This window comes from Aptenodytes patagonicus, chromosome 1, assembly GCF_965638725.1.
Source record: "Aptenodytes patagonicus chromosome 1, bAptPat1.pri.cur, whole genome shotgun sequence".
NCBI lineage: Eukaryota > Metazoa > Chordata > Aves > Sphenisciformes > Spheniscidae > Aptenodytes > Aptenodytes patagonicus.
In genome coordinates this window covers 22,666,552-22,690,305 of record NC_134949.1, presented here as the reverse complement: position 1 = coordinate 22,690,305, position 23,754 = coordinate 22,666,552, and the positions used below count along the sequence as shown (strand labels likewise).

The 23,754-nt window shown below is 40.9% G+C and overlaps 1 protein-coding gene across 12 annotated transcripts in view; it reads left to right on the top strand.

Moving 5' to 3' along the window:
* Positions 1-23,160, top strand: part of PLXNB2 (plexin B2) — a 273,164-nt gene extending 250,004 nt beyond the window's left edge. For all 12 annotated transcript variants that reach the window (XM_076329495.1, XM_076329595.1, XM_076329537.1 and 9 more), the window contains 10 exons: positions 941-1,097; positions 2,104-2,204; positions 3,111-3,195; positions 8,800-8,954; positions 14,011-14,171; positions 14,761-14,908; positions 15,412-15,476; positions 16,203-16,278; positions 18,266-18,340; positions 21,264-23,160. In XM_076329495.1, coding sequence (XP_076185610.1) covers positions 941-1,097; positions 2,104-2,204; positions 3,111-3,195; positions 8,800-8,954; positions 14,011-14,171; positions 14,761-14,908; positions 15,412-15,476; positions 16,203-16,278; positions 18,266-18,340; positions 21,264-21,368 — 1,128 coding nt within the window. In that variant the 3' untranslated portion in view covers positions 21,369-23,160. The remainder of the gene's footprint in view (positions 1-940; positions 1,098-2,103; positions 2,205-3,110; positions 3,196-8,799; positions 8,955-14,010; positions 14,172-14,760; positions 14,909-15,411; positions 15,477-16,202; positions 16,279-18,265; positions 18,341-21,263) is intronic.
* Positions 23,161-23,754: the final 594 nt, after the last annotated feature.

The following is a 23,754-nucleotide window of genomic DNA, read 5'->3' as shown; positions in this document are numbered from 1 at the left end:
TTTCTCATTTGCTTTTGTCTGTATTGAAACTGACACATATAGCGAAGCTACTTTTAAAAAAATCACTCTAGATTTAGTAAATTACAGGCTTTCAAGAAATTCTCTTTAACATTAAAAAAAAAAATGTCGATACTATCAGAAAACAGTAATATTTTAGAACTAGCATAAACTACTTAGGTGTATTTCCTGGAGCTATTAGAGTTATTGTGACAACAGTAAGCAGTAAATGAAGTCTTTGAACACCAAAGATTATATAAATGGCTTTTATATATACACATATATATATGTGTGTGTGTGTGCGTATTTATATATATCCAATGAACAGCTGGTCACAGGAGGTAAAGTTACAGGAGTGAACAAGTCACTGCTCATCAGTTGAGCCGTGTTAAATCACCATGTGTACAGACCTAGGCCGCTCGACTTGAGAAGTAAAACTACAACCATGAAGACAGCATAAAGGAAGGCAAAAGCATACAATATTCTACGAGTTCAGCAAAGTGCAGCTCAAATGATTATTGGGAACTCGTTAAGTTTGGGCACTGCATTACTTGTGCTTTTCTATGTTCCAGGTTATCATGCTATATGAGCAGCATGTAACTAGTCAGTGGTCCAGCTGCTTTGTTCTTGCGGGTCCCCCTTTAATAAATTCCCAAGACTCAGTAATAGTAGCATTTTAGGCAAGAGTAAATCTATTCTGCATCTTTTCTGTTTTGTCATAGTGGGCGGAATTAGCTGGAATTGACGATAGCTGGTTGGCTGCATAACAGTGAAGGATCCCTCACATAATCCATAGTCCCATTGCAAATATATGCTGCTGTGCAATAATCATTGCACAGTGAATTTTAGATATTGTTTGCATTTAAATCACCCAGAAAAACAGATTCAGAGGTAATACAGCACTGATTTGTCTTAATAACCGTGTACATTATTTTTTTTACAGACAGTAAATGTATATGTACAAGATGGAGGAACCGATTCCATACCTGTGAAAGTGCTGAACTGTGATACTATATCACAAGTAAAGGAAAAGATAATAGACCAAGTCTATCGAAATCTGCCGTGTTCTCAGTGGCCAAAAGCTGAGAGTGTAGTTCTTGGTAGGTAGCTACTTGTGATACTATATTGAGCAGGTGAAACATGGTGTGTGATTTTGTATTTTCCCAAAAAATGTCTATAAAAGCAATCTGTTGGTTTTTTTTAAAAAAAAAAAGTTGAATTAATGTTCAGCTGGATGCAAAAATACAGCATTTTGCAGCAATCTTAATATGCATTAAAAAATAATGCTTTCTTACAGAGTTCTTTTTCCTGACTCTTAAAGTTTTGGTGTACTGTCATTAGCATGCAAAGAGCCTGTTAATGACTGTTAGCACAAATGTATTCACATCTGACAGAGTCAGTATCTCAGGTACTAATTAATGTGATAATGACAGCATGGACAATTAACTGATGGAGAAGTAATGATGCAATTTCAGAAACTGGTACTGATTTTGACTTGCCTTTATGATGGTTATTCAGAAGAATTATAACTTATAGGTGTTGCACTTTTAGGAGATGATGAGCCACCCAGCCTCTGAAAATCATCCTTCTTGAAGGCTTTCAAAATTGCTGTTCTCTTCTTGAGGAAAAAAAAAAAAAAGACGTAACTTAAAAGGCCTAATAATCTCGTCATAAAGGCTCCAATTAATAGTTTTGCAATGTCTTCATTACTGCCTTAATCTGAAAGTAGAAGATGCAATTCTTGCTCTTCAGAAAATCCTAGTAAATTACCTAAAATTGCCTTTTCAGTTCCATACAGAGTCCTACTCCTCTATTTTGGACTGATAGCAGCTCTTATTACACATATTTGTAGTATTCTATGCAAAGGAATTTAACTTTCTGTGGAAAATAATCAGAAGTCACGTGCATGGTTAGGAATATGTCATGCAAACTTCTGTAATAAAGGCCAAACTATTAAGCAATAAAAACCACACATCGTGGCATGTGCCAAATTACTTCTTTTAATGTTCCACTATACGTCAGTAGGTCTCTAAACTGAAACATTCTTGGAGTAGTTACTTTTGCATGTGGTTAAAAACTGTTTTTTCTCATTTAATTACCCCTTAGAGTGGCGTCCAGGTTCTACTGCACAGATCCTCTCAGACTTGGATTTAACATCCCAAAGAGATGGCAGATGGAAACGTATCAACACACTAATGCATTATAATGTAAGGAAGTGTTTCAGAGCAGTTGTTCACATCTGTTAACTGTTCTCTAGTAATAAATAAAATCTTTATTTGTTTTTAGAGAAATTTCTGTGCTACATAAAGAATCAAAAAAACCCCTTAGCTCTGGGTCTAGGCAGTAAAAGGTCGGGAGCATGAAAGGCTAGGTCTAGACATATTGCCTAAACATCTTACCAAAAACACGTCACCTAAATGCCAGCACTTTGGTTTCCTCATCATTGCAGTGTCCAAATCCAAATTCCCCTTAGAACATTCAAAAGCTCCTTTTGCTAAGTCTCGTATTCATCTCTTCTTTTCTGTACCACTTCCTACCCCTGAAAATTATCTTTGCCCTTGCTCTGCTGCTAAATGGATTTTGGGTTGGCCTGGTTAGTTCAACAGCCCAGTCAGGAGAGCAGATGTTGACGTTTTTGTACTGTCTGTTTTAGGTTTCATACTGTGCACTCTACCAAGCACTTGCAATCCACTTATCTTCCCTTTGTATGCTATTTATTGCTTTCTAACAACAGATATCCTGCTTAGGAAAGATAGAAGTTAGTTAAGTTTTCCCTCAGAAAACAGACAGGTCCAATTCTTCATGATAAACCCCATTTTTATACAAAGGGTGCCCACACCAGATTGAGGAACCACTGCAGTCTTGGAGATGCTTTTAGCATTTTCAGTAATCTCAGAAGAGGTGTTGATGGGATGGATCTCTTATTAAAGGAGGGGGAGGGAGTCTGTTCTGAATTGCAGAGCCAGTTGCCCAAGAAGCCTTTGAAGGACAGCGTTAATCATAGGTCTAGATTCCCTGCAAAAGATTACAGAAACCACAGTTTAGGTGTTAAGAAAGAGGTTCAGTAGTGCATACTTCTTTCCAATAACATCCCTGTGTTTGTATTTCCAAAGGTCCGAGATGGTGCCACGCTCATCTTATCAAAAATGGGAATTTCCCAGCAGCCAGAGGATAATCAGCAAGATGTCCCAGGGGAAAGTAAGTATCTTGTGGCTTCACTACCTCCCAATATTGACTAGAAGTCAAAACCCACACAGAGAGAGTGACACTGCTGTCTTGATCTTGTTTATCGAGCATGTCTGTGGAGCTAGATATTCCCCACCAGACTATATAGGGCTTATTTGTTGTGTGTTACCCACTGCACACTTGCAATGGTTTTCTTTGTCCTCATTATAAAAGCCTTAAACAATGGGGCTTTAACCATAATTGCTGTGAGCCCATACCCCAGCTTAATAGAAGGCACTCTTAGCAAACATTTCCTTGCATATTTTGTTTCTTAATCCCACTACGTCTATAGTCAAACCGTATGTTTCATCTTTCCAAAGCTTTATCTCTTTTCTTCCTTCCTTCTTCCTTTTCTTACTTTCCTCTCCAGATTTCCTCCACTTCTTAGTAGACTGAGAATTGAATGCAGTGTTCTAGATGAACCACAGTAGAGACCAGCTCCCCTCTCTGTGACATAACGGATCTGATGTAATTTTTTTTTATTGCATTTCTTACAACTATGTTGCCTTGCAAACTCATCTCTGTACATTCATATTTTGTGTCTCCCTCGCTTTGAGTGATGTTTCACCAGCTATGCTAGCTTGGTTTTTCCAGGGTTTGTTGGTTGGCTTTGTTCATTCCATACATGTTATCTCTTTAGATGCAGCGTTTTCCACAATTCCTTTGTTCTTTTTGAGGTTTGCAATCCACTGTAAGTTAGTGTCAGGAATTTCCTTATAATGTTTCCTCTCTTTCACATCACTAAAGCAGCTGTTGCGTAATTCTTACATTGCTGTCTGCTACAGTATGCTGGACTTCTCAACACGAAAGACAACCTGTTAGCTTGCAACCCGTCTTTTAAAGCTTTTACTTCTACATGTTAGTATTCTGTCTAGACCAATTTCCTCTATCTCAAAACCTCTTGAGACACAATATCCATTACACAGCCTAAAATGCACTCAGATTTTGATGGAAATATTTGCTTGTAAATTTATGTTCTTTGTCACACGTGTTTCCTTTACATTTCAGATGTTCAGTTTCTCTTTTTTTTTGTCCTTATATTCAGTTATTTTACATGAGGTAGAAGGTAGATTTATGGAACGATAATTGTTGAGATCATTCTTCCTTCTATGAATTCATTTGATATGCTTTTCTGTCTAGCACTGATTGCAAAAGCCATTGCTTCACCTAACAGTTTCATTCCTTTAAACAGATTTACTGATCTTAGATTTAATAGGTCTTAAGGGCTGGGCAGTCAAACAGATTGGAAATAATATGCCAGAAATGTACATTTTTCAAGAAGATGGGTCTCAGCTGATAGCTCTGACATATATTGCTATTTAACAAAAATGTGCAGACTTCCATTTCATTTCTGTTGAGTGTTGGCCAGGAAACTAGGACGGGCAGAATTACTTGCCTTTTACTTTTTACTCTGTCCTCTTGGATGCTTTCCGTTGAGACTTTTTCCAGCATCCTTGAAGGGTCTTCTAATGGTTGTGGCTACACCTCTGCTGCTATCCTGTCACCCCTTTACTGCAAGTGCCTGCCATAGCTGGCCAAGTGGTGACTACTCTGTCACAGCAGGTTAACTTAAAAAGCCATCCAGTTTAATATAGAGGGCAGTGAAGTGCAGCCAGGTGACGAGCTGATTCCTAGTCCCTGTTCAGTTTGATTGCACTGATTGCTGATATAACTGCTGAGGCAGTAGTCTCCTCCACTCTGAAGAAGTGGAGTGGACTATGAATGGAGCCTGGTGGTGTCCTTAGCTTGCTTTGCTTTCTTAACACAGAGCGGTGTTCAGTCTCCCGTTCTGGGCTCCCAGTCTTCATCCTCCCCACCTCGCTACCTTTGTGGCAGGCAATAGAGGACCAGACCATGTGGTTTTCTTTTTTGTTGGGTTTTTTTTTCTTTCCTCCTTCTCTACGATTATATTTTTAGCTATGATTCAGTATGATGAAGCTCTTTGAACATGCATGATCTGTACTCCAAGATGAACTCCTTAGTTATACGTGTGGCATATTAAATTGTAAAGGAAAAGCAGACTTCTGGGGATAGTGCTGTCACATGAGGACTCTCGTACATGAGAGAAGAATCTACAGAGAGAATTCAGATCCCAAAGTATGGAGTAAAGACAACTTCCGCCATGTTTCTTCTCCACACCCTGTCTTGCACCATGGTAGTGTACAAATTTCGGAAGACAGCATTTCGTGCCAGGCTAGCCCATTTTCTTTAGTGCCAAAGGGTCCTCAGAGCTATCTGGGACCAACTTGTTCTTTTGGAAAGCTATAGAATGTTACAAAGCTAGTGCAAAGCGAGAGCCTGCAGTGACAGTGATTTGTGAGACGCTGTGTGTATAAAAGGGAGAGGAGAGGATCAGAGGCTTCCCCTCCCACACATACACATTTATATGACACGGGGATTTACAGGGTTGGAATAAATAGAAATCCTATCCCGGCTTTATGAATGAGGCTTGTGACAAAGTGGTTTTCCTTTTATTCAGAGTCTCTCATTAACTTGCACCTTTTGCATTGAGAAGTGTCAGCTGAAGCCATTGACTCTCTGCCAAAGCACTAGGCTTTGCACAGAACGAAAATGTAAAACCATGTTCGGAGATGTTGCTCTAAAACCTGGCATTGCTTCCATGCTGCTTTTGATTCACAGCTTCTAACAGGAAGACACTAGAAGCTGGAGGTTGTGACAAATTAAATGCAGCATCTTTTGCTTCTGGAGATAATAAATGCAATTTGTATCAAGACGGAGAATGGTTTCAATGATTTCATGCTAGTATTTCTGTACTGAACTATAAGCCAAAACAACACGCTCTGTTATTCTGGGGTTTTTGTCTGGGTTTGTGGGGGTTTTTTTTCCTTTTTTAATTCTGAATAAAAATAGACAGAGGGTTGCAGATCAGAAATACTGATTAGCAGATCCATGTAGGGCAGCCCTTCCTTCACCTCCGTGGAGTGGTGTATTCACATGGAGGGAGGAGACTGGAAGGAAGCTAATTTGCTGCAGGCCACGCAAGGGGAAAGGGGCTGCGTTGCCTGTCACCATCTCATCTGCCTCCATCCTGTTTACATCATGGTTCATACCACTATAATTAGTCAGCGCAGTCAATATTTGGCATTAACCCCCCCAGCGTTATTTTATATTAGCCAAAGAATGCCCAAGGGCCAAGACAAAGAGTTCGGGGGGAAGCATTTGACCCAGTGGGCGCAGTCTTCTCCCCGCTTACGGCTTGATGCATAATGTGGCTACCGCAATAAAAAAGGAGGTGTTTTCCCCTATCTTTTATTTTCTTCACCTCCTGCTTTTCCATTGGGGAAAATATTATCTCATAGAAATGTTATTTTCTCTTAGCAACCACACTGCTGACATGTTTTGTTGCCCCATGTTCTGAATTTCTCTTCTTCTTTCTTCCTGCTATTTTTAGCAATGAAGTGGGATCTTTGTGTTGCAGAAGTTCATCTCGTTGAGCTGTAGTCTTTTAATCCCTACTGTCCTGTGAAATAACTACTATTTCACTAGTAGCCAATTTTGTTGTTGCTAAACAAACACGGGGCAAATTAAGCTGCACATAAGAGCCAGTAATCTCAGTGGAAACGCCTTTGGTTGTTTCTCTTCTCTTCAAAGTTAAATTGGGCCCTATACCATCAGGAGGGCAGAGAGAGGATAAATTCCTTTGAATCAAAGGAGGAAGCAGAAGTGTACCAAGCGACTGACATAAGGCTGGAAAATAGTTTCTGCTCTAACTGCGTGATTTGATCTATTAATTTACAAAAGTAAATAACAGGCATTGCAAAAGAAATTCCAGACTTCAGGCCCAGCAGCGGTTCTTACTGTACTGACGGATGATTGCTATGAATGGTATCGATTGTGAAATCGCAGCTGCTTCAAAATAAAGTGATAGCTTTTATTTCTTTCTTGCTTCATTCACATGAACTTCCATGTCAAATTAAGAACTCTCAAAGGACAACGTGATTTAGTATGGGATTTATTTTTTTTCCCCTACTTGGTTAAAAAGAAGTAAAGGCTCCAGAAGACTGCATAGCTAATGCCTTTCATGAGGATATATAAAGTAGATTCAAGCAGAAGTGTTGGCTTGGCCAGATTACACATAAATGTTATTTTCCCTTGTGATGTAAAATATTGAACATACATGCAAGCTGGTAAATTTAATGTAGCTGTTGAGGAACTTAGTTAATAAACTACTATGACCAAAAATTTGAAAGGACAAAATTAATGCAATTAGAAACTGATATTTTCTGCTGTAACTGGGATTCAGTTATGTTAGATACATATATTAAAGCATAAAACTTAGCAGTAATGCAAAATAATTTGTGCAATAGGGCTGAATCACAATTTTTGTGGGAAAAATAACTTTCACATTTTTAAGATGTCAATGATTTTAAATGCACTGATTCAGTACCTTCCACTGGAAAAGCGCCATTGATTTTAGGGACTATGCCAAGTAGATATAAAAATTCAGAAATTAAAGGAAGAGCAAGCAAAACCTGGAGATTTGAAACTAAGTTCGTGACACAGAATCTTTTTTCAAGGGATATTAATTGCAAGTTAAAACAATTGTATCATCTCTTTTAGAACTGTTTGTAACAAAAGATTCTCAAGCATAGAGTTTGAACATTCATGTTGATGCTGAAATGCAAGACTCCCTTTATTCCACTGCATGATCATTGAACTAAGCTCAGGGACCAGATGCATGACCAAGCCACGGATAGCATAGCGAGGCACCGTAATCAGATGAGCTGTCATTAGCATCCAGGTGCTTACTCCTGTTTCTGGTATATGGTAACAGACTTGATGTGAGTCTCTTTCTCTGGTTTAAGCTATGAATACTGACAAATTAAAAAATCTTATTATAATGGATTATGAATTTGCTGCAGTCATTACCTCTGTCTGCTGGAGTTCACATCCTCTCAGCAAAGGGTTGCATTTTTCCTCCTTTCAGCTACAAAGTCAAGTGGTGCTGGTCAAATGCTGGTAAAGGCAGGTTTGAACTGAGGTACCATACTTTGAACTCAGCAGTTAGGGTGAAAATGTAAATTGTAATGGTGATACCTAGAAAAAAGGTTGAGATCATAAATTCTTAAATTGCCACTGCCAAATTCACCAGAGCTGCTACAATATCTTGCCTTGTACCTGGAGTAGGCTACGATTGCTCTTTCTGTGGTGGCTGTTGGGTCAGACCCAGTTGAGTTTCTGTAACTTGATCATGTCTCCAAGAATTCACAAAGGGGTAGAGTACCTCACTGTGTAGACCTCAAAAAATACACATACTGTGCTTATGTGACAGAACAGGAGTTTCCTTATTGTGTGATTCCTTCCTCTCCCTTTGCTCTTGACAAAAGCAAGCTTTTCCAACTTATGTATTATTGAACATTTAGTACTTGAGTATATGTATATATACACTTGTATATGTTGGACCAGAACAGAGTAATCTAGATCCTCTTAGCAAGAGGACAGGTATGTTAAGGATAGCGAACAAAGATCTTATATGTACTTATGTGTACGATTATTTTTGTGATGCTGTTTTGGGTGTGGGGCGTTTTTTGTAATTACTGCAATTACTGTTTCTAGGGCATGCACTCCTGGAAGATGAAAATAAGGTCTGGCATCTAGTCCGGCCAGTAGATGAAATAGATGAAGGTAAATCGAAGCGGGGCAGTGTGAAAGAAAAAGAGAGGACCAAAGCTATTACAGAAATCTACCTGACCAGACTTCTTTCTGTGAAGGTAGGGTTCAGATGTGCCACAGTTACACCTTGCTTCTGTAGATTTTGAGGTACAACTGAAGAAAATGATGCAACTATTAGTCATGCTTTTGGCTGCAGTTTTGAATGTGTCATGTACATACAAGCTGGTGTTCAGGGCTTCAAGTGATTAATATGCCCTGAGGAACATTACTGGGAAAGAGATAAAGTATAACTCCCGATCAAAGCTGAGAACCATGATTATATGTTTGTTAAATAAGGATTTTTCTTGCAAGACAAAGATGGATATTCTCCTCTGTGACACCTGTTTAGATAATGTTTTGTGGATTTTCTTTTGAACCAAATGCTTTAAAAACTGCTACAGAGCCTTATATTTCCCTGTTCTTGTGTATGACCAATGCTGCAGTATAACCTAGAAAAATAAAAATGTTTTCAAATAATAGTCCTTTTAGAGTATTTTTAGTGCTTATACTGCAGAATAGATCACAAGCAAAATAATTTTGCAAAGCATTCCTCGTAACAGAAAGAATTCAGAATAATGTGTCTAACGACCCTAAAGCCAGGCTCCTCGTGAAAATGAGGGTGGTCTGGCTCCAGCTAAGGCCATTTGTCCAAGTGTGAAAGTGAATGTGAAGGAAAGTCTGTGCATAGATGACATAGACTCAGGACAAAGAGCCAGCAAGATGCTTACATCCCTCTTTTCTGTTAATAACTCCTTTGCAGCCGCTGCTTTTCTATTCCCAATAGCCAGTTTATAGATTATTACCAGTCCGGAGCTTTACTAACTTGTACAGAGCTGGTGAGGTGTTATGGCTGGGACCACAGCTACCCCTACAACCCAAGGACTGTCGATGTGTCCTTGCTGACAGCAGAGTGGCTTAGGGCTCCTTGCCTTCTCAGTCCCTGCCCTGTTCTGAGGCTGGCAGCTGGAGTGACGGTGAGAGAGAGGATGCAGCCCTTCAAATGTGTCCGTAGGGCTAAACAGCTGAGCGGGGACAAACTGCATGTGGCCTCAACAAGGTCATCTCTAAAACAAGGGGACAGTCTCTGAGGTCGCAGTCTCTAAGGTCCAGGCAGATGCAGGAATCCAACCAAGCACACAGCCCTCCTGGGACACTTCACTCCTTGGGCTCGGTGGAGTTCATGGAGCTGGGCCAGACTGGGTGTCTGATGACACCCAAGTGCTTGCCCTTAAACAAAAAGTCAAATGCTCACTGGTACTTTTCCTCTCAGTCTCTTTCTAAAAATTGCATGGTGCTCTGGAGTCAGAGAAACTGGAGGTGTGAAGCTGCAAAACCATTAAAAAATGGCTAACAATTATTTTATGTGCACAACGACCCTGAAATGTAAATGTATTGTAAACTTAGCAAACAGTTTCTGCTTCTTCTGTCAAGCAGAAAGCACACCTTTCTGTGCAAACCATAGAATAGTCACAACCTTTTGGGCTAGAACATAAAATTGGTCTCTAGAAGGTCTTTACTGAGTTGGCAGTTTGCAAGGTCTCACTGCACTAAGAAGTTGCTTGGTTTTTGTCACCCCGTACCCTTAGCACTCGGGATGAAGGCCATCAGTGACTGCAACTGGATTATGGGCTGTTAGTGTCAATAGGAATAAAAGATTGTAGGATGGCACCGAGTTCAGCCTGTAACACAATGTTGTGGTTTAACCTCAGTCAGCAACTGAGCACCACACAGCCACTGGCTCACTCCCCCCCGCCCCAGGTGGGATGGGGGAGAGAATCGGAAGAGTGAAAGTGAGAAAACTTGTGGATTGAGATAAGAACAGTTTAATAATTGAAATAAAATATAATCCTAATAATAATAATAATAATAGTAATAATAATAAGAAGAATATTCAAAGCAAGTGATGCACAATGCAATTGCTCACCGCCTGCCGACCAATGCCCAGCCAGTCCCCGAGCAGCGCCCCCCCCCGGCCAGCTTTCCCCAGTTTAGGTACTGAGCATGATGTCACATGGTATGGAATATATATATATATGTGAGGGCGCACAGCAAGCTCACTACCCTGGAGTTCAGGAGAGTGGACTTTGGCCTCTTCAGGGATCTGCTTGGTAGAGTGCCATGGGACAAAGCCCTGGAGGGAAGAGGGGCCCGAGAAAGCTGGGTAATAGTCAAGGATCACCTCCTTCAAGCTCAGGAGCGATGCATCCCAACAAAGAGGAAGTCAGGCAAAAACGCCAGGAGGCCTGCATGGATGAACAAGGAGCTCCTGGACAAACTCAAACACAAAAAGGAAGCCTACAGAGGGTGGAAGCAAGGACAGGTAGCCTGGGAGGAATACAGAGAAACTGTCGGAGCAGCCAGGGATCAGGTGAGGAAAGCTAAAGCCCTCATAGAATTAAATCTGGCGAGGGACATCAAGGGCAACAAGAAAAGATTCTATAGGTACGTCAGGGATAAAAGGAAGACAAGGGAAAATGTGGGCCCTCTCCGGAACGAAATGGGAGACCTGGTTACCCAGGACACAGAGAAGGCGGAGGTACTCAATGACTGTTTTGCCTCGGTCTTCACTGGCAAGTGCTCGAGCTTCACCGCCCAAGCCGCAGAAGGCAAAGGCAGGGACTGGGAGAATGAAGAGCCGCCCACTGTGGGAGAAGATCAGGTTCGAGACCATCTAAGGCACCTGAAGGTGCACAAGTCCATGGGACCCGATGAGATCCATCCGCGGGTCCTGAAGAAACTGGCGGATGAAGTTGCTAAGCCACTCTCCATCGTATTTGAGAAGTCGTGGCAGTCCGGTGAAGTTCCCACTGACTGGAAAAGGGGAAACATAACCCCCATTTTTAAAAAGGGAGAAAAGGAAGACCCAGAGAACTACAGACCAGTCAGTCTCACCTCTGTGCCTGGGAAGATCATGGAACAGATCCTCCTGGAAGCTATGCTAAGGCACATGGAGGACAGGGAGGTGATTTGAGACAGCCAGCATGGCTTCACCAAGGGCAAGTCCTGCCTGACCAACCTAGTGGCCTTCTATGATGGAGTGACTACATCACTGGACAAGGGAAGGGCTACAGATGTCATCTCGCTGGACTTCTGTAAGGCCTTTGACACGGTCCCCAACAACATCCTTCTCTCCAAATTCAAGAGATATGGATTTGATGGGTGGACTGTGTGGTGGGTGAGGAATTGGTTGGATGGTCGCATCCAGAGGGTAATGGTCAACGGCTCAATGTCCAGATGGAGATTGGTGATGAGTGGCGTCCCACAGGGGTCTGTATTGGGACCGGTACTGTTTAATATCTTCATCAATGACATGGACAGTGGGATCGAGTGCACCCTCAGCAAGTTTACAGATGACACCAAGCTGAGTGGTGCAGTTGACACGCCAGAGGGATGGGATGCCATCCACAGGGACCTGGACAAGCTGGAGAAGTGGGCCCGTGTGAACCTCATGAGGTTGAACAAGGCCAAGTGCAAGGTCCTGCACCTGGGTCGGGGCAACCCCCAGTATCAATACAGGCTGGGGGATGAAGGGATTGAGAGCAGCCCTGCCGAGAAGGACTTGGGGGTACTGGTGGATGAAAAGCTGGACATGAGCCAGCAATGTGCGCTCGCAGCCCAGAAGGCCAACTGTATCCTGGGCTGCATCACAAGAAGCATGGCCAGCAGGTCGAGGGAGGTGATTCTGCCCCTCTACTCTGCTCTGGTGAGACCCCACCTGGAGTACTGCGTCCGGCTCTGGAGCCCTCAGCATAAGAAAGACACGGACCTGTTGGAGCGGGTCCAGAAGAGGGCCACGAAAATGATCAGGGGGATGGAACACCTCTCCTCTGAAGAAAGGCTGAGAGAGTTGGTGCTATTCAGCCTGAACAGGAGAAGGCTTTGGGGAGACCTTATTGCAGCCTTTCAATACTTAAAGGGGGCTTATAAGAAAGATGGGGACAAACTTTTTAGCAGGGCCTGTTATGAGAGGACAAGGGGGAATGGCTTTAAACCAAAGGGGGGTAGATTTAGACTAGATATAAGGAAGAAAATTTTTATGCTGAGGGTGGTGAAGCACTGGAACAGGTTGCCCTGAGAGGTGGTGGATGCCCCATCCCTGGAAGCATTCAAGGTCAGGTTGGAGGGGGCTCTGAGCAACCCGATCTAGTTGAAGATGTCCCTGCCCATGGCAGGGGGGTTGGACTAGATGACCTGTAAAGGTCCCTTCCAACTCAAACTATTCTATGATTCTATGATATCCCTTTGGCCAGTTTGGGTCAGCTGTCCTGGCTGTGCCCCCTCCCAGCTTCTTGTGCACCTCCAGCCTTCTCAGTCGGTAGAGCATAGGAAGCTGAAAAGTCCTTGACTAGTGTAAGCACTACTTAGCAATAACTAAAACATCAGTGTTACCAACGTTATTCTCATACTAAATCAAAAACACAGCACTGTACCTGCTACTAGGAAGAAAATTAACTCTATCCCAGCCGAAACCAGGACAGTATCCACCCCTTATTCTACGTCATTCCCAGGTCCCCCGCTTTCCAATACATTCCCATTAATCACCACCCCTTTTCCTGTTTTTTTGATATATATATACACACACAGATATCATTCCCTTATTCTGTGGGCCATCCCTCTAAAATGTTCATTGAGTTCATTTAGTCCATGACTGCAGGCTCCATCTGTCATAATAATCTTTCAGGGCAGGAAAGATGGAGATGGTATGTGGTGTCGGATTGTTTTATGTTGAAGTCAGTTCTGGTTCCATCATCACTGCGCTTTGCTCAGTTTCAGCAAAGTTCATTCTTCATTAATCTGGGTGATTCTTACTGTAATATCATTGGTATGGCATATAATATTATGTAGCAATTAACATCATATAGTTCAGATCATTGGTTATTCTCACCCAAAATCAAATCCCTTTGAGGTACACATTGGACTTCCCCATCCTTCCGCATTATCCACCAAGTGTAGCCAGGTCCTTGAGCAAAAGCAATCCCACAGATGGGTTTGCCTTTGCCCGAGGCAGAAATAACCCAGACTGTCTTCCCCAGCATATTTTTTATGTGCACTACAGGGACTTTATTCCCATCTGCAGTACGTAAAAGTAATAGATTTTTTTAAATTTGCTTTTAGGGGACACTTCAGCAGTTTGTAGATAACTTCTTTCATAGTGTGCTCAACTCGAACCATGTGGTGCCACCAGCTGTGAAATACTTCTTTGACTTTCTTGATGAGCAAGCAGAAAAACATGATATCAAGGATGAAGATACCATTCACATCTGGAAAACAAACAGGTACGGTATGAACAGAGTAATACTTGCAGAGTAATGAGAGTGTAATTTGCAGGTATGTACTGGCACACTTACCACAAGTCAAAGTAAATTTCATTTATAATTCTCAGAATCATTTTAATTGAGATAATATGTTTATATGATCAAAAGGATTCCCTGTAAGCCTAGAAGCTGCAAAAATGAAACCAGCCTACCTATGGGATAGTCATTGGCAGATTTATCCTTTACTTTTTGTCTTTCCTCAGAGAAGAGGAAAGCAAGAGGCAAATGGGACTAGATTTACCGTCAAAGCACAAAATCTAATAAAATACTACTCAGGTAGTTTCTCTAACCACACAGACATCTTCTCTTGCTATTTTGGGGCACTCGAGATTCTTCTCATATGAGTTTTTCTATGAGAGATGTAAAGGCTTGGTTTTCAGACATGGAAACCAGACGACAGGTAGCTTATATAAATGTTGAAATATAAAATTAAGCTTCACTGTTGTGAGGAGATCAAAATGCAAAACCCGTACTTAATTTCATGTGATTTGCTTGTTGTAGAACATTTATTGTGTAAAAAGGATTATTTATCTTTTTCCTTGCTTTGCAGCCTGCCTCTTAGATTCTGGGTAAACATACTGAAAAATCCCCATTTCATCTTTGATGTTCATGTTCATGAAGTAGTGGATGCTTCCTTGTCAGTCATTGCACAGACTTTCATGGATGCTTGCACAAGAACAGAGCACAAATTAAGCAGAGTAAGTGATTTGCATTCTACATCCTGACTACGTTCATGCCTGACAAGGCAAAGGGCATCCTCATAGACAATACTCATTCCCTAAGGAGGTACAGCCTTGATAGTTTCTTTTTAGTTTTATAATGAAGTTAGCATTTCACCACTTAACAGGTTGGTGAACATGTCAGTGTTACTGTGTAGTCTGCCAATTGATATTTATAAAAAAGAGAAAATAGCAACTGCTTTTATAAAAACCAAGTTTAAGAACTGATTATTTCATGTCCACCAATAATTTAGTATCATCTTGCATTGATATATTTGTAAAACTCAACAGTAATGCCGTGTATAAACTTCGTCCTTTTAGGACAAATAATTCCACCAATGTTAATAAGCATCCAAATGTTAATATCTGTAAAGCTCAAGTGCATGTGAATATAAAGGCTTGATCTTAAGTTCTTGACTTTCTTTTGCTTCCTAGAGAGGTTCATAAATCAACCAAGTTTCTCTCTATTATAAATTTTTCAGGATTCTCCGAGTAATAAATTACTTTACGCGAAAGAAATCTCTAACTATAAGAAAATGGTGGAAGAGTAAGTATAGACTCTTTTTATGCTTATTCAGAGTTGTTAGGGCTTTAAGCCTGTGTAAGAGGAAAAGCGAATGCTGAGGTAGTCCAAGTCAACTGTCAAATGTTAAAAATTTTACACCTGAATGTTAAAACGTTCCCTTGGTGGTGGCGTTGGCAGGGTTGAAATGGAGCGCCATTATGACCCAGTGCGTGTTTGTGTCTGTGCAGACAGATGGATAGATTTATTCAGGAGAAAATATGATGCTGTTTTCTGCAGTGGTTGTTGTTACCCATACGATCTGTCTAATCAACGCTGCACTTCCATAACTCAGTAGAGATCAAATCCTGAAAACATTTTCAGAAACACATTTTTTCTATTCCATCTCTGACTTTATTCATTTACTAATTGGTAATTCTGTGAATACCATGGAAGATCTGCTGCAGGACAAAACTCTTGCTAGCTGATGACTTGAAAAGTTTGAAGACCTAAAATAATCATCGGCTGCAATTATAAATAGATTTCTTTCCTGTGGTACGGCCCTGTACAATCAGGTACAATTTGCCTCTGTTGTGAAGGTACTAATGACTGTTGGAAGGCAGGATTACTAAAGGAATCATTGGTCTGTTGTGGTAGAGCATCTCCTGCATTATTAGGAATGTTTAAAATAATTGCAAAATTGAAAGACAGAATTACCAGAAAACCACGGTGTATTTCACCTAATTGAAAGTCTGTTTTCATCTGTTGCAGTTACTACAAAGGTATTCGTCAGATGGTGCCAGTTAGTGACCAAGACATGAATACCCATCTAGCAGAGATTTCTAGGGTAAGAATAAATTCCATTTTCTTGTCCTGAAATTGGAGCCAAGTTTTTCTTTGTCTTCTCTTTCTAACTCAACAAGTGGGTTTTTTGTACGTGCAAACATCAAATGAGTTATTTCATAAATCTCTGAAATGCTCCTGTTTAGTGTAGTCGTGCCTTTTAGCCCTTTGAAATGTTGATTATTGAATGGAACCAAGAATGGTTATCATCACTAATCTATCTGAGTGATGTAGGTGCCAGAGCAAAGTGTTTGGATTTTTTCACATCCATTGTGGAAAAATTATAGCACTCTTGAATTGTGTTTTCTCTCCACAGCATATAGAGGATTTTTAGCATTGATCATACTGATAACAAGTAATGACTGAATTCAGAGTGCTACCACAACAAAAATTAGATTCCAGAAATGAAAGAGGAAGCATGTACGTTAAGTATAGCCTGTTTTAGAGCTGTGTATACGAGGGCAATACTTCTGCTTTATGCTGCGTGTGAGAAGCTCACCATGTGCTCACTCGCTCAGTGGCACTTTTTGCTTTATAGGTTATTGGGGGTTACCTCTCATGGAGAAAAGCAGAGGGGGGTGGTCACTAGCTGGGGACTCCGGTTGGAGAGTGGTGGAGCAGGGACACTACAAAACCTGCTTCAGTCTTGAAAGAGCCTGTCCGCTCTGCAGCTCAGCTTAGCTAGAGCAGGCTCGTGCCTTCGAAGCACTTGATTTAACTTGGAGAACCAGCAGAGGCTCTCGCCAGTCTTAAAAGGTGTTGTTTAGCCTGAGCAAAGAGACAGTGTACTTACTGGCTGGTTTGCTCATTTGCTTAATTTAGTTGAGGAGTTCTAGCGTAAGGAGGATGTTTGGGGAATTTTTTGTGGTTTGTTTATTTCAGTGACCTTAGGACCTAACATTTTGCAGATCAACATCCTCATGAGAGCATTTCTATTTTCAGTCATTCACTACAAAACTCATCTGCAGTGACATTTCATTTTCCAGTTCACTTTATTTATTACACAAATAGACATGTATATAAAATTAAAATGTTTGGTGATTAAAAGTAAATTCAGTAGAATGTTTTAACATCAGCAGAATATGTTGATCCTTTCTACTTACATGATAAATTATGATAAAAATTATTATGGAAGGAGTGATCGAACATTGCAAATTTTGACCAGCTCTAGAAGTGACTTTTATAGAGCAAGGAAAGATGGATGTTTCTCTGCTGCTTTATGCCTTGGGTAATCATTTATGCCAGTAGCAATATTTTGCAATTCTTCATTTTCTTAACTAACTTAAAAGACCAAAGGTGTAGCTAGAGACTTGAATCCTATACGTTTGAATGAAAAACATCTGTTTAGACAGGTAGAGCACATTCACTAAATAAGTTAAATGTCGGGGGGAAGAGAGGAAGAGGTAATGGAAGGGTTATTTCCTGCTTCATTTGAAGTCCTTCTTCTCTCTGTCTCTCTCTCTTTCCATCTTCATGATTCAGATGGCTTTTTCCAAACGTACATGTGCTCGTGATCTTGATGAGTTACACCTTTGCTGTAGTGAGGTGTGAATAATTTCAAAGAGATAAAAAGAGCTGGAGAAAGGATTTCAAACAGCCATGACAGTGACAGAACCAATGCTTAATATCTCAACAATACGTAGATTGTACTGAGTAAATGCTTCAGTTACACATACCCATGTTGTTAACAGATGTTTGAGCTGTAGTCTGTGGTTTGACGTTCAGAGTTCAAAATATTTTCCACCTCCAGTGTTAGAGTTGTGGGCAGGCTGGAAAAACACCAGCGGGAAAGTCTTGATCTAAAAATCACCAAACAAAAGTTTTCTCACCCCTTTTTTCTGCCCCAACTGTCATTTAACAAAAGTTACAGGATGCAGAGCTTGCATTTGGAAATCTTGTATATTGTATCCAACAGTTGTGCATGTGCATAACTTTCAGCTGTCTGTGATCGTATTTTGACACGTTTGCTGCCCGCTTGTGTTGTTTAACAGGCACATACCGATTCCTTAAATACGCTTGTGGCTCTGCACCAACTCTACCAGTATACTAACAAATACTATGATGAGGTAAGTTGTGGCTTTTGCTTTCATTTTTTAATGTCAATGGTAAAAACTTATGAAGGTTAACATCAGTCTAAAGGAACAACTTCTGGAATTCCCTGGATAATCAGGTAAAAGCAATGCTGAACAGAAAGCTCTAACTTTGCAGTTATACACCTTGCTTGGCAATTACACTGGTCAAGGGTGTGTTCTTATAAATGAACAATTTCATTATGGGCTATCTGGTTTTGGTAGTGATAGTTTAACAAGATCTGAAAGAGAAATAGATTTAAAAGTAATTTCTCTTCAGTTCTACCATCCTAATTCCTAAGAATTAGGACATAAGAATGTCACCGAGCAAAAAGTAGTCATCAGAGCTGTATCAGGTTTCAAGCCAGTGTTTTTTTTGTTAGGAACAATCCCTTAAACTTGTTTTGCTTGTAGGAATGGGGCCATGCCTTTTTTGTTAGTTAAGATGCACTTAAAACTTCCATGCATGCTCCCGTCCCTGTTTTGCCGTGCCAAATGAAGTGCCTGCCCAAGGTAAACCGGAGTAACTGTTGAATATAGCCTGATTCAAAAGGAGTCTCACAGATTCCATCCAAAACGTTTCTTAGGTTTTTCACGCCCTGTGGGAAGGGGGACAAAGAATATCCCAGTGTAGCTGGGCTGTGGCATGGCTCTCCAAACTTAATCTGAAAACAAAAAGAGAGAAGGAAACTTTTATTCAAAGGTTTCCATGGAAATGAATGCCTCCAGAAAACTCTCAGAATTAAATCAAAGCAAGTAAGAACAGATGCTGAATCAAAAAGGAGTACAGCACATGTGAGCTCTCTTCGGTCTGTCTTGCACCTCAGCACAGTTCGTGTTTTCACTTATATTTAGCACTAAAGGCAGTGAGTCTCATCCTCAGCTTCACTGCAGCTGCTTTATACAGGAGCAGCCAGCCTGTCGCAGCTTTTAAACAGATGTAAGCAGGGAAAATCAAATCACCCTGAGAAGTCTTGCAACGAGGGTCAGTAGGGGAAACAGCCAGAGGAATGCAGGCCAACCCGATAGCGTTGGTTTCCTTGCCCCTCATCCCCAGCGCTAACCAAGCTGGCTTTCAATGCCCTCCCGAATGTATCCGTGGCCTGACCTCTTACAGGAACGCTCAGGGACCCTGGGTGACAGATGAACCGTAAAGCCCTGATTCTTCCACACCCCTGTGTCCCTGCTTCCACTCGTGGTTTCACGTTTGGTGGCAGGCGCAGGTGGAGTTACCAGTCTGTGGGACTTCATCAGTGGCAGGCCAGCAAACCGCAGCGCGTAGCTGCAGCTCTTCCTTTCACGTACATCATGGTATAACAACAAGGTGCATCTGATGAAAAGGCTGCTAATTCAGAGTTATGGAGATAATCTGTCAAGAACCATTCAGTAAAATTAATCGAGCTTATTTATTTTCCATGAAAATGTTTTAATTTGCATAAATTGGAACATTTTGCAGCTGCCCTTGTCTTTATTACTGACGCAGTGGTTCCCAGCATGCGCTGTACCTTCTGCATCTCTGCAGGGCTTGACAATGACTAAGTGGGTACATTCTAATTGTCCACATTTATATGAAGGATATATTCACCAGCAGAGATAATCATGAATTATTTAGTCTAGATTTGAGGAGTTACAGCTAGCTGTAATTGTTTAAATTAAGGGAACAATATCAAATTAAATTAAGCCCAATTTAAATATTGTAATAAGTGTTTATTAACTCTGTCTTGTAAAAATGTTTTCACGCTTTAAAAACAAATCCATTAAAATAATTATTTCTAAAGAAATCTGCTGCAGTGTTTGAAACTCAAATGCTATTCCAGCCCTTCAAAGTGAAATTATTGGCTAGATTGATACTGACTGCATTAATCTCCATTGTCAATGATCTGCAAGAAGTAGTAAGAACCACAGGTAGTGACAGGCAAACTCTATTTCTCCAGTTCTTGTACTTGCAAGTTTATACAGTATTTAAACAGAGCTAAAGGTTTCTGCTTGATTACAGTGTCTGACTTTTATTAATAAAGCCAGTTCTAGAAAAGGAACAGTTTTGCCATGTAACACATTCTCCTAATGGAGAAATCTAATAGTTGGTGGAAAAGTTTCCCTAAAGGATGGTGGAAATGAAAACCTTTTGAAACCTTTGAAATTTGATCTTGAGAAGCCCTAAAAAACTCTATTTGAAGAAAAGCCTTCTCATAACAGGTGACCTTTTCTGGCTCTCGTTTTCAAATCCCTTGTGTCTTAGAGTCATACCTTCCTATATATATATTCCGTCCAGCAGAGGCTGCATGCGGGATGCTGGGGGGCTCCTCTGACGAGCTCTTTGCTTCCTGAGCTACGTGCTGCTGGGCCAGAGTCTCGGCATTTCTCAGTGAGAGCCAAAGGGGAGCTGCCGGCAGCTCCCCGACGCTGTGGCCAGACCGTTTTCTTCATCATATTGCCTATAGACGCAAGAGACCTTGCGTTGCCCTACCTAATGCCTGTGCGGGGACCACCCAGGAGCTTCTCATAACCAAAGCTCACGGGGATGGGGCTTAATTACTGCTGGTGAATGACCCTTAAGCCTTGTAGGGTGCACTGTAAGTAAAAGCACTGTTTCTTAAGTAGCTATAAAGACGTTTTTCCCCCTGCCTGCTCCATCTTGGAATGTAGGATTTCACAAGATAAAGTACCACCTATTAATTTGCTTGGATCCCAGCATAATGGGAAACATTACAGCAACTTAGATAAAGTAATGGAGACGATCATTTTTATTGCCTTTGTGTAAAAATAGAACATGAGGCCTACTAGATGGACTTTCATCTTTGGTACAGAGTGAATGCAAAAGACTCTTTACAACCAAAGTAGTATCAAACACTTGGTCCGGGAACTATGTCGTATATTTTAAGCTAAATGATTCTAAACATTCTGTGTTTATTTCTTCCAGATTATAAATGCACTTGAAGAGGATCCAGCTGCACAAAAAATGCAGCTTGCCTTCCGTTTACAGCAAATAGCAGCTGCATTAGAGAATAAAGTGACTGACCTTTGACTCAAAAGCCGCAATAAAGAAATCTGATCTGAAGATGTTCAAATTCATTCTTCCTGTTAAGGAAATAGTGTTCTATTTTTTAATGTATAATTACAACTTTAAATGAAAGATTTCATGTTTTTTTGATAGCAGAGGTGTAATGTAAAAAATTTTTACTGTAAATTATGCTTCTAATTAAAAGCTGTGTTGTGTGTAAACGAATTTTCTGTGGGAAAGAGAGTCCTTTGGTTGGGGGCAGGGTGGGGGGTGGAAGAAGGAAAACCGATAGTTCATTTAATTTAGTAGAATCTGAGACTTCAGCATTTAGGATTCATTATGCAAGTAAATTCAATACTATAGCATCCTTTCTACATTAAGCAATATTTGTACTAGGAAAACAATAACATACTCAGAGACACATGCAATATCCCCTTTTATTTTGATAACTGGAACTTGACTTCCATGTAGCTCTAAAACTTAGTCTATGCTCATAATGAACATCGTGAACAACGCGTCTGATTTCTCTACAAGATCTGAGAATGGGATTTGCTACCACACACGGTTCTTAATTTAATTATTTGTGTCCATGGTGATGCACAGTATTGCACCCACCACAGTTGGCTGTGACGGAAATAAGAGTAATGTCAATGTAGGAGGGTTCTACTGATAAAGTCTCATTCGGTTCAGAAATCACTGCAAAGAAGGAATTAGTCCTTAAAACTTTACAACTCTTTGTTATTATTGTGAGTTTTATGATATATGCTAATGTGCCTTACTTGTACTAATTCTGTGAATCTGATGAACGGTTTTGTAAAAAGAAGCAGGTCAGAAAAAGAAATATTTATGTGCTATTGAATGACTTTTGTGTGAAAAACATGACCAGCAGAATGCTTGTAATTAGCTGCTTGCCGAGAGTGTGCTGTTTAACATGATTTGATTATGTATAATATCTTATTTTAGAATGGTTCTGATGATTTTTTATTTGAATCTTGGAACTGTCCTAGAGATACCATCACTTGTTTTTATTGTATTTGTGATGTAAAATACTAGTATGATATTGGAAGAATCATATACCCGTCTATTGAAAACCACTCAGTCAGTTTTGAGCCTTGGAATGCTGCATTTGATTGAATACACACCATAACCCATAGCAAAGACAGTTGAAATAACTTGTCAGAAAGTGTGTGTTTACAATATAGGTAAGCTCCGTACAAATCAGAAAGTTAGGTACGTCTTCTTAAATTGCTGTATTGCACATCAGAGAACTTTATTCCTCTTTGTCTCGCAAGTTTTTGGCAGTAAAGTAGCATTTTAATGAAGCGCTGCCATCTGTACTCCTTCGTTCATTGTCCTGCCAAGCGCCCGGACTCCGCTGATTCTCAGCAAGCTAACGCAGTGTCTGCTGCCTGCTCTCCCTGCCCGGTAGGTTGTCATACAGTGACTTTTAGTGTTTGTTAATATTCCCCCCCCCCTTTTTGAAAATTTCCTAGTATTTGTCAGTGGGCCTTCCCTTCAGTTTCCAAAAATCAAAAGACTCGCCAGAACTGGTTTTCTGCCCGGTAGGCTGGGAGGGGGTTTTTTGGTTTGTTTTGTATTTGACTCCTTGTATTTGTGTATAATCATTCCTGAACCTGCCTGGGCTGTAAGTTATTTTACACTGTTTAGGACTGAGGTACATCACTTCTACATAAAGGTGCTTTGCCAGCTACTCCTTCATCAACAAAGGCATCCTAATTTCATGGCTAATCTGTTTCTTTGTCATTATTTGTAAATCCTGTTAATTGTAAATCAAATACAATGTTGTTTTTTTCCACCAAGTGTCACAGGATCTTTACTGAAATCGGGGGGTGGGTGTTGAAAGGGGGTTGTAATGCTTCCTCCAGGGGGGATAGAGCAGCAGCATCCGTCAGTCTGTGGTTGGTAATGGAGGAGCATAGCACATCCTGCAGATGGTATGCCTGACGTCATGCCCTTTTTATGGGCATTTGCTCTGACAAATGAGAGTACTCCTGAGAAGAGAGGATGTAGTGCAACATCCCGTAGCAAGGTCTTCTTGCCTGATGAAAATCCGTCTTGGGATCTGAAAGCCAATTAAGATAACGGGCTCAGCAGCACCTCTCCAGAGAGATCAGAAAGCCCTGCTTGAGCAAGTAGGGCTTTCAGAGCGAACATTACGTGTCCCCCACCATCAGTGACTTGATGCAGAGCAGCTGCAGGCGATCATAAGCTGCTGTAGGCTGTGGCAATGCCGTAGCAGGATCTTTCTCACCTGTTTGACAAGAGTGTGTGTCTGCTGGCATGTGCGAGTTCATGATGGATCCATTGGTCACTCTTTGGTGTCCTTTTTTTACATCCTGGGAAATCTGCGGGCTTTCGGCGCTGCAGTGCCGTCTGCCAGGGAACATGG